General features: G+C 46.0%; 1 protein-coding gene across 10 annotated transcripts in view; it reads left to right on the top strand.

The window, feature by feature from the left end:
- Positions 1–5,025: 5,025 nt before the first annotated feature.
- The window catches only part of ARMC9 (armadillo repeat containing 9), a 57,237-nt gene continuing 52,398 nt past the window's right edge, over positions 5,026–9,864 (top strand). For all 10 annotated transcript variants that reach the window (XR_008432562.1, XR_008432561.1, XR_008432559.1 and 7 more), the window contains exons 1-5: positions 5,026–5,096; positions 5,508–5,595; positions 6,125–6,244; positions 6,724–6,894; positions 7,920–8,075. Coding sequence is in view for 6 of the 10 variants with exons in the window: in XM_053951530.1 (XP_053807505.1) it covers positions 5,545–5,595; positions 6,125–6,244; positions 6,724–6,894; positions 7,920–8,075 (498 nt within the window). In the remaining 4 variants the exon portion in view is untranslated. The remainder of the gene's footprint in view (positions 5,097–5,507; positions 5,596–6,124; positions 6,245–6,723; positions 6,895–7,919; positions 8,076–9,864) is intronic.

Here is a 9,864-nt window from a genome sequence, read left to right as displayed (position 1 = left end):
GTTGGTGATGGGTTGGGTTTTCAGCCCAGCTCTGGGGCCACCTTGAGCCTGCAGCAGTGGCAGGATGGCAGAGTTGGCAATCATGGACATTTCAGGACTGTGCAAGGCTTATACAAGCCTTGCACAGTCCTGAAATCTTCTGTTTGCTTGTAACCTCTGATGGGACCAATGGGCCTGAAGGCCTTCAGCCAAGGGTGCTGATCTTTCCCCAGGGTGGTTTTATGTGGAAGCAAGGGTCTTTGGTCCCTCAGTGAAAGTAACTGCTTGGGCAAAACCAGGTCAATGTGTTTCTCCAGCACTTTTGGGATTAGCCTGGCCCATGCTCTGTGCCTTGGGAGGAGATGCTGCCCCAGCCTCTGGCTTGACTTGGCCTCTGAGATCCTGTTCTGTGTGGGCAAACGTTCCAGCTGGCAGCAGCCCAGATCTGGAGTTTTGTTTTGAGCTCCATACTCCAGTTCCTGGCACTGATTACACAGCTAAAGCTCTGGGTTTTGCCTAGAAGAAATACCTGTGGAGGTGCTCAGGTGAGCTGTCAGTGTCTCTGCCACTGGGGAATCAGTGTTACCTGATGGCAGAGAGGTGACTCAAGACCATAATCCCAGACATCTCTGCCCAGTGCACTTGGTCTGGTGGGCCCAGCTGCCTGACAGGGGTTGGTTCAGCAATGTGTATGTCTGGGGTTTTTTCTTTCTGTTTGCAGAGCATGAGCAGAAAATGAGGACAGGAGGGTCTACACAGTAAGGGTCCAGGTGAAGCAGGGCCTGGGGAGCAAAGCAGAATCCTTGGGGGGACACCCTGGGCTTGCTGCCCACTGCCTTGGTGCAGGGTTGGCCAAGGGGAAGGACAGTGGTTTGGTGGCAATAGCATCCCTGGCCAAGGGTATAAATAGCTGCTCTGCTGACCCAGAGAAGAATGGCTGCACAGGCGAGGTTAATTGTCAGCAGAAATTATGGGGACATTGTTCCTCCCAAGATAACCTGTAAGGGATGAAGCAAGGAGCAAATTTTTCCCCTTCAGAGTGAAGGAAAAAGGACCTGAAATATTGGTGCAGTGTCTTTGTTCTCAGTTTTAGGGTGGCTCTCCCATTTCATTGTTTTTTTTCTATTCCGTGTCAATGAGAACCAAGATGGATTAACTTTTTGTCTCCCCACCATGCCCTCCCAGAGGAGGAACTGAGATAGCTCCTGCAGGGCTGGGCAAATTCACTGTTTACTTTAACCTCACATCAAGGTCTTTTTTGTTTTTAGCTTAAGCATGAAATCTGGGGTTCAGGGGTGGACAAGAAGCAGCTGAAAATAATTTGCTGGAAACATCTACATTGAACAGCAATGTTCATGGGCTCCTTCACAGATGAAACCTGATGCCTGCTTCTCTTGCAGGCCTGGAGGTTTTGCACTTTCCTCCTGAGTGGCTGGGCAGGTGGCCATTGGTCTGTATCAGTGGCATGGGACAGGTTTGATTGGTCAGTGTTGGTGGCAGCACCAAAGCTGTGCTGGTGTGATGAGGACAATGAGGCTCGCTGGGACTGGGGATGTTTCTCCTGATGATGAAGCTCTCTGTCCTGCTGTTTCTGTGCACCCAGTTCCCAGACTATTTTGTCCATTTTTTTTTTTTTTTCTAATGGAGCATCTCTAGCTCTTCCTTTCTCCCAGCCCCCTGCCATTTTTGGCTGGAATGCCTTGATGTTACTGAAAATCAGCTCTCTCACACATTGGTATTTGCCTTGGTTGGGAGCTTAATGACCCATGTGTGAGGTGAGCACATGCCAGAAAGCCCAGCTGGGGCCCCTTTTGGGCTGGAGGCACTGAGCTGATGTCATTCTCAACAGAGGCACCCCCAGCCTCAAAAAAGCAGTCCATTTCCCCTGGATGTCAGCTCTTTTCCTGTAGGGAATCTCTGAAGGGTGATCTCTGCTGGAAAGGTACCATCAGCTGTTTTGTTGGGATGAAGCAAAAAAGAAAGTGCTGGAGGACTCCCTCCTTCCACACCAGGGTGGTGGCAGCAGCAAGAAGGTTTTGCAAAGGTTGGAGAAGGCAGCATCTCCTCCAGGGAGCAGTTGAGACACACGAGGGGCCTGACATGGTAGGGGAATAGGCTGAGCCCTGGATGCTCCTGTCCCCATCTGTGAAGTCCTACTGGGAGAAGAAGGCTCTGGCTCCTTCAGCACTGGACTGCAGGTGGCTGTGAGCCTCCTTCACTGTTTTGCAGTGGAGCTGAAAGGAGCTTTTTGGGGATCCACCAGCCAGTCCCTCCTCCCTCTCTGCTCTGCATTGACCAGGCCAAGAGGTTTCTGGATCTTAAGGAGAGCTGAGTTCACCCTGCACCTCCTTAACGCATCCCAGGACACAGAATCAAAGTCTCTGTTGTGCCTCTCCTGGTCAGGACTTGGACAGGAAATTACTGAAGAACGGTGTGATACAAATAACCTGACACAAGCTCACTGAATCCTCCTGGGGAGAGGCAGAGGAGAGCTGAAACCTGAGGCTCAGCAGCAGCCAAACAAACCCTATCCAATGGAGACAAAACAGCTTTATGGCAGCCTGATGCTGGGGAGAGCGGAGGTGATTTGCAATGCCATTGCCTTGGTTTTCTGAGCAGAGGGCCCTGGGGAAGTGTTGCTGTGTAATTCTGTGTGTGAGCAGCATCTCAGCTGCCTCAGCACAGGACATGGGTCCAAGCAAACCCCTCTGCCCCAGCCAGTCTGTGCTCCAACCCAACCAACAACAACATATCAACTAAAATCTCAAATAACTTCCTATTTATTTATTGCCTCAAAGCCCCTTCAAAGTATTAATTGAAAATCCAAACCAAAATATTTTTTGGCAATTAAGAGCTGAAGAAAATAACAGAAAATAACAGCATGTTTAAGCTTTGAAAAACGTTCCTCTCTTCCCTGCTTGCTTTTGTTTTTAATGCAACCACTTGGAAAGGCTACTGCAAGAAGAAATTTCCTGCAAAAATCTTCCACTTGGGCACAGAGAACAGTCTTCTCTTTTCAAATCAATCAACAGGTTCTGATCCAGTCTGGGATCTGCAGCTAGCAGAGCCAGTGGCCCAGCCCCAGGAATGCTCAACCCCTGCCAGAGATGGCAGTGACACCTGCCCCAAGGAAAATCCAAACTGTGGAGCTGGGGTGATGCCCCCGGTGATGATGAATGTCCTTCTTTGGATGCACAGGACAGTGGGGTCCTGCTTTTCAGGTTTGAGGCACAAGCTTTTGCATCTTCCTGATCTTAGCCCAGCTCCTGGCCAGCAGTGGATGTTCCCTTCCTTGCCAGCACCTCCCTGAGAAGTGTCCTTCCCCAAGAAGTCCAGGAGCATGACACAAGGGATAGCAGCCTTGTCTGCTCACTGGAGGAGAAATTCTGCAAGAATGTGAGGAGGAAAAAAAAAAAAAAAATAACCAAACCTGTAAATCCCTTTCTTTGGCCGTGGGCAGTGCCTGATCATCACCAAAACAAAGCAGGTGAGAGGGAACACGGGAAAGTGTGGCCGGTCCACTTCAAAACCTTGGAGCCACTTTCTAAGGCAAGTCTTTCACTTCTTTAGAAAGTTAAAAGCACACGTGACAAACAGGAGGAGGAGTTCACAGCCTCCTGGCATCCCTTTGGCTGGAGCAAGGATCCGGAAAGCTGCACTCAGTGGGGGTGAGGGGGCTATAAATGCCCAAGGGAGCCAGTCCTTGCTCCCCTAGGGATGAGCCAAGTGCCTGATGGGCTCAAGCAGGGAAAACCTCAACATTAATTATTAAAGTTTTGCTATTGTGGGATCTCTGAAAGAGTGTAGGGAACAGAAAGATGAAACCTCTGGTGCAGAGATACTCCCTCTAAATACAGAGTATATCTACTGTTTATGTTTTTAGAAGTTTGGGGGTGTATAAACACTATGTTTTCTATATAAATTCGGTTTTTAGTATATAAACTTCCAAACCGAGAAATCCCAGTTGCCTGCTCAGTCATCACCATCCTGACCATTTAACAGTGCTCGAAGCAACTCCAAAGCTAATTCGAATGCTAATTGTCACACACACCGGGAGCAATGAGAACACAAACTAACGCTTAGAACAGAAATTTCCTGTTCCTTCCTAGGAATTCCCTGATGCTCTCTATAAAATATCTATAGGCCTTTTAGAAATTTCAAAGGGCTTTCTGTGGATTTTCCGTAGGATTTTTAGGAACTCAGAGTGGACTCTATGAATATTCCATCACTCTCTGAAAATTTCTTTGTGCTTTCCCGGAATATCCTTGTTCTTTCTAGGAATTGCAGAGAGATTTGTAGGGCTTATGGGCTGGAATTCCAGGGTCCTTAGTGAACAGTTTGATGTGCTTCCTAGGAATTCCGCTTTAGGAGACTTTTAAAGGAGCAAAGATGGTGCTGTGCCGTGTCTGGCTGTGGGAGATGCAGAAGAATGGGTCCTTTTGGTAGCAAACAAGACTGTAGGAAGTGGGACCGAGACCCTGGGCAGCACCTAACTGATCATACAGCGTTGTCTTACAGCGTGGAGCTAAAGTTTGCTGGAAACCTGATGTTAATGGGAAAAAGTTCATTAGCACTGTTAATTGAAAAAGGGACAAAGACTCGATAAGGAGTTTGACCAATCCTCCCCTTTGCTTTGGTGGGGCTTCCATCAGGTAAGGACTTGTCGGACAGGGCGGACCTGGCACGGCTCATCCACCGAGCCAAGGCCGGGGCTCAGCCGCCTCCCGCCTTGCTCGGTCCCTGCAAAGCTCCGCCCTCCTCGCCCGACATCTCTTTCAAACGAAACTTCCAAGCGGGAAGGCTTTTCCCGGCCCAGGGCGGAGCGGGGCACGAGAGCCCCTGTGGAGGCCGTTCGTCCTCAGAACGGCCCCAGGCCCCCGAACCGGCCCCGGGCCCTCCCGGAGCCACCTCAGGCCGCGGGGCCGCCGCTGCCGCTCCGCCCGCCGCGCCACAGGGGGCGCTGTCCGCGCGGCCGCCGCGGGCACGCCCCCGCCACGGGACGCGCCGGTCCCGGGTGGCGATTGGCTGAGAATAGTCACGTGCGCGTGACGCGACACCGGGGCGGGGCCGCGGTTGCCGGGGCGACACCGGCGGCGACTGAGGGGAGATTGGGACAGGTGGGAATGGGGGACAGGGAGGAATGGAACACCTGGGAATGGGGCATGTGGGAATGGACGGGGGGATTGGGACACGTGGGAACGGGGGACAGGGAGGAATTGGACACGTGGGAATGGGGGACGGCGAAGGGGCGAGTGGGAGTAGGGGATGGGGGGATTGGGAAAGGGGGGAATTGGGGCGCGTGGGAATGTGGGAGGGGTGGGACTGGGGCGAAGGAGAATGCGGGCCAGGATGGACTGGGACAGGGAGGATGTGAGGCAGGTGAGAGTGGGGCAGGTAGACCGTGGGCACCTGTGTGTGCCTGCCTGCCTGTGTCTCTCCTCATGCCCTCTGGACATGCCGTGGCTGAAGGGCTGTGCTGTGTGAGCCCTGTGCTGTGCACTAACACCCCCTTCTTTGCCATTTTCCAGCTTTATCAGTGATGAGAAGTAGCAGTAGCCCTTAGCAATGGGTGATGTTTTAGCGTATGAAGCTGAGTTACTTGGACTAGTGAAAGAGGTTGGTTTTCTCTCTTTATTTCTTTTTTTTTTCTTTTTTGTGATTCTTGCAAGGCAAGATTTCTCTGTGTTTGCATTCAGACCCAGGCATTGTAACTGAGGTCTGGATTCTGGAGTTGTTTATCTGCATGAGTGTTGCTACACTCTGAAATTGTGCTGACTCCTGTCATGCTCTGTCAGTTCAAAAGGCTCAATGTCCATTAAATGCCAGCAGTAAATTTTCTTCTTTGGTTGATTGAAATTACTGGCTAAACCAAGAGGCATCATTCTTTCAGAGATGGTGCACTCAGTTGTCTCTAGGATGCAGGAGGAAATTTAAGAGAGGAAATTTAATATTTTCCTACCACAAAGTGTCAGTTCTTGGTTTATCACTTTGTGGTCTTTGGCATTTGTGGACCATCCTGCAGAGAAACTTTGGCATTTCATGGGCCATTCATTGAAGCATTAATCACCTAAAAAAAAAGGATTAATTATTTACTGAAGCATTAATCATCTAACAAATGTTGTTCCTCTATGTTTGTATCTTGCAGTATTTGGATTTTGCCGGATTTCAAGAAACAGTGCAAGTATTTAAAAAGGAATGTAAAATAAAAGGGAAGCCACTACCTAAACCAGCAGATGTTTCCTCAGAAGATTCATTGCCTGTTCAGGTAATCATTTACACGTACTTTGAGTAATAATGAAAACAGAGATCACTAACCACCCTGTGAGCTATTACAACAGTGAATTGTCTGAACAGGTACTTGATTATTTGAAGAAATCCCCTGGCAGTCTTCTTCCAGTACAGGAGCCTTCAAATTTGGGGTTGGGATTATTTTTTTTTTTCACAAATGCAGACATTTTGAACTCAAGGCACTAGTTTTGATTTACACTACTTAAGTTTTTACTGATATGCTTGAAAATTTGGGCTTTGCTTCTTGTATTCATGAGTGATTCAGGCTCTCAAAGATACTAAAGATACATGAAGAAAGAATATTTGGGTGGTCATTGAATGGTGGGACATTTTTGAATAAAACTTTTAATTGGAAGTGTTCAGATGGCACTGGAATTCTTCATTCACTAACCTACTGCTGAAAATATGTGTCTCTTCTGTGCTTGGGTTTTCACTTGATGCTTTTCCCTTTCACAGGAAGGAATGCTTACAGCATTTGAAGATGGTGATCAGAAAGTTTTCTTCCAGCTCTGGGAGGAGCATATTTTGTCTTCAGTCCATGACAATGATCCAGTTGCTCAGAACCTGGAGTTCTATCTCCACATCTATTTTGCCACCTTCCTCTTGAAACAAACTATGGGAAAGCCTGTAAGTTTAGTTCACAATTCAAACCTCAGATTGCTGCTATTGCTGCTGTTTGTTTTACTTCATATATTTGTCTTTAGTGTGGATGAGGATGGGATATTTTCTAAGAATCATTCCAAGAATATGTATCCAGTTTTGGCCACAGTCTGTATTTTAGTTCAGCCAGATCCTTTGTATTGTGAAGTACAGAGATGGAAGTTGGAGCTGTCCTTATCCCAAAGTTCTTGAAGTATTTCAACTTAGAAAATACCAAAATGGCAATACTTTCACACTTGTAGTTGTAGATCATATCAGATTCTTAAAACATTTATTTGCTCAGAGTTTGGACTGAAGCTGTGAGCTGAAATATAATCATTTCTGATTAAATGGGAAAGCTCAGTTTTGACCAGCTCAATATATCATGCTGAGAAATATAAATCCCAAGATGTTATAAAACAAAATCTCTGTTACATGGGACTTTTATGATGAAGAGACATTTAAGTAGCCTGGACTTAGCCAGATTAGCCAGGGCTTTATAGCTCCTGGCCTTCACCTGTTAGCTGCTACAGGAGTATTTGGATGCCTGCAGTCTGTTTTCCAGCCTCTAAGGAGCTTTTGTTCTGTTCTGTGTGCCAGCTCCACTTCCCCCTGCTGTGCAAGTGGATTTTTTTGTTTCTGCACTTACCACTGAAATAAAGCATGTCTAAAGTATGTGTTTTCTCTCTGCCCTGAGTGTAGCAATGGCATTTTTCTTTAAAAATCTAGCCTAAAGTGAACAGGAATAATTTACATTCAAAAAGCAGTTGTCTGTCTCTTCTTTCTTTGGACTTGGATGACAGAAACAACAGCATTGGTTTACATTTTCTTTTATGATTGGTGAAAACATACAATATCTTCTCTAGTTAAATAAATACTGGTTTTTAGATAACAAATACTATGGAATTTCAAACTTGGTATTAATATACTTGGGTCTCTTCTTTTATTTGCCAGCTTTACAGTTCATTCAGAATGGTAGTTTTCTAAATTAAATCTGCTGCTTTATTTCTTAGGACAAAGCTGAACTTGATGAAAGGATTTCTTATTTCAAGGCATACTTGGAAACAAAAGGAGCTGCACTGAGCCAGACTACAGAGTTTCTTCCCTTCTATGCTTTGCCATTTGTTCCAAACCCCATGGTACATCCTTCATTTAAAGAACTTTTCCAGGTAAGTGTATGTGTTGCAGAGATGGTTTTGTGGTGACTTACACTGAGCACTCTACACACCACGTGGGTGGATGGTTAGGAGATGACTTCCAGAGCTGTGGTTTGATGTTCCAAAGTATTGCTGGCAATACCTGTGGGGAGGGTACAGCCACCATTTCATCTGCTGGTAGCTTGCTCCTCTACTGCAAAACTGCACCTCAGCTTCTCTGTTGTGCTGGAAATGTCTGGTTGTGTGCCTGCACTATGACTGGATCAAGGAATTGCTTTCTTGCCTGTGAATGTGTGTGTAAACAGCTCCCACATACACATACCTACACTAATTTGTTTGTAAAGCATGTATAGCATTTTTTAGAGTTATTTGCTCTGGATGCTTCCCTGACCATGTGGACAGTTGTGCTGCCCTGGCTGAGCAGCTGTGGGCAGCCACTCTGGTGCAAGGAGATGTCTTCAGCCTGCATTGCTGCCACACTGCTTTTGATACCAAATCAAAGCTTAAGTGATACTTGCCTTAGGGCTGACTTCAGATGTACCAGTTGATGAGGAGCTCCAGTTTAACACCAAAAAAAGGCATATCCTGCCATTTTCCTTTGGGACTAGCAATAAATAATGAGATAGACTGGTTGACCTCAGAGATGGAATATGACTACTCTTTTTTAATTATATGTAGCAGCATTTTTTTTAATGTGTTATCTAAGATGAGATCCTCAGGTTTATTCTGAGTAACCCAGTGTCCAAGCTCTTAGTCCACACTCACTCATATTTTCTTGTGGGAATTGTTCAACTCATTCCATGTTAGTGTTGAAACACAGATTGTTTTATGTTTGAGAAAGAGCAGCAGTGAGTCACTAGTTTACAAAGCAGAGTTCTTATGGCATGCATTTTTCTCAGGCATCTGATGCTTTATATAGCTGGAGTTCCTGTCAGTTTGTGTAATGCATCTTGAAAAATCATATGCACTCCTCTCTGTAGGAGACAAGGTTCCTTTGGTAATATACAGCATGCTGTGGTACACCACAGTCTGGATACTGACTTGGTAAATGCAACAAGTAAATTCTGTACACTCTCCAGCATGGTGAAGTAAGGGCAAATCTGAGCTGTGAGAACAGCTTGCAACATATATGTATACAGCAGTAAATTCAGGGAGCTCCTGGTACTTGTTGGAAGACAGAGCTTTTTTTCCGTTGGCTGGCTTTTTCTCAAGCAGAAACCAGCTTCACTGAAGGCTTGAAATAGAAGACATGAGTGTTTGGTGGATTCCTAGTAGTAGTTTGACTTTTTTCCTTAACTGTTATTTTCTTGTGGGTATGAGACACTACGTCAGGCAGAGGACAGCATTTCAGTTAATGCTCTTGGTCTGTTCTGCTGCTGTTTTCCTGCATTGGCTGGTTTTCTCCAAATCCTTATTTTAGAAACATTGTACCCACCAGTGTCATGTCATGATGCTTGCAGTAGTTATGGACAAAACTTATAATTCCCAGATCTTTTTAGGAGCAAAGGATGAAAACTGAGCAGTGCAAAATTACAAATTTTGTACTCTATTTAATACACGTGAAAATAATTTTTTATCCTTTTCTCACGTTGCTTGTCTTTTAAAGGTGCTTTTACTTTCAGGGCAGTTGTTGTGTGTATATGCAAGCCACCAAAGCTATGTGACAAAGCTATGTGTCAGTTTTCTACTTTAAATCAAGATACATTGTGTTTCTAGAACTCTTATCTAGGAATAATACTGAACTCCCCTCTGACTTCTGTATGCTTTCAATGGGGAGTGAGCAAACACATTCACCTCAGTA

Source organism: Vidua chalybeata, chromosome 10 (genome assembly GCF_026979565.1).
Source record: "Vidua chalybeata isolate OUT-0048 chromosome 10, bVidCha1 merged haplotype, whole genome shotgun sequence".
Lineage (NCBI taxonomy): Eukaryota > Metazoa > Chordata > Aves > Passeriformes > Viduidae > Vidua > Vidua chalybeata.
This window is presented reverse-complemented; position numbering and strand designations above follow the sequence as displayed.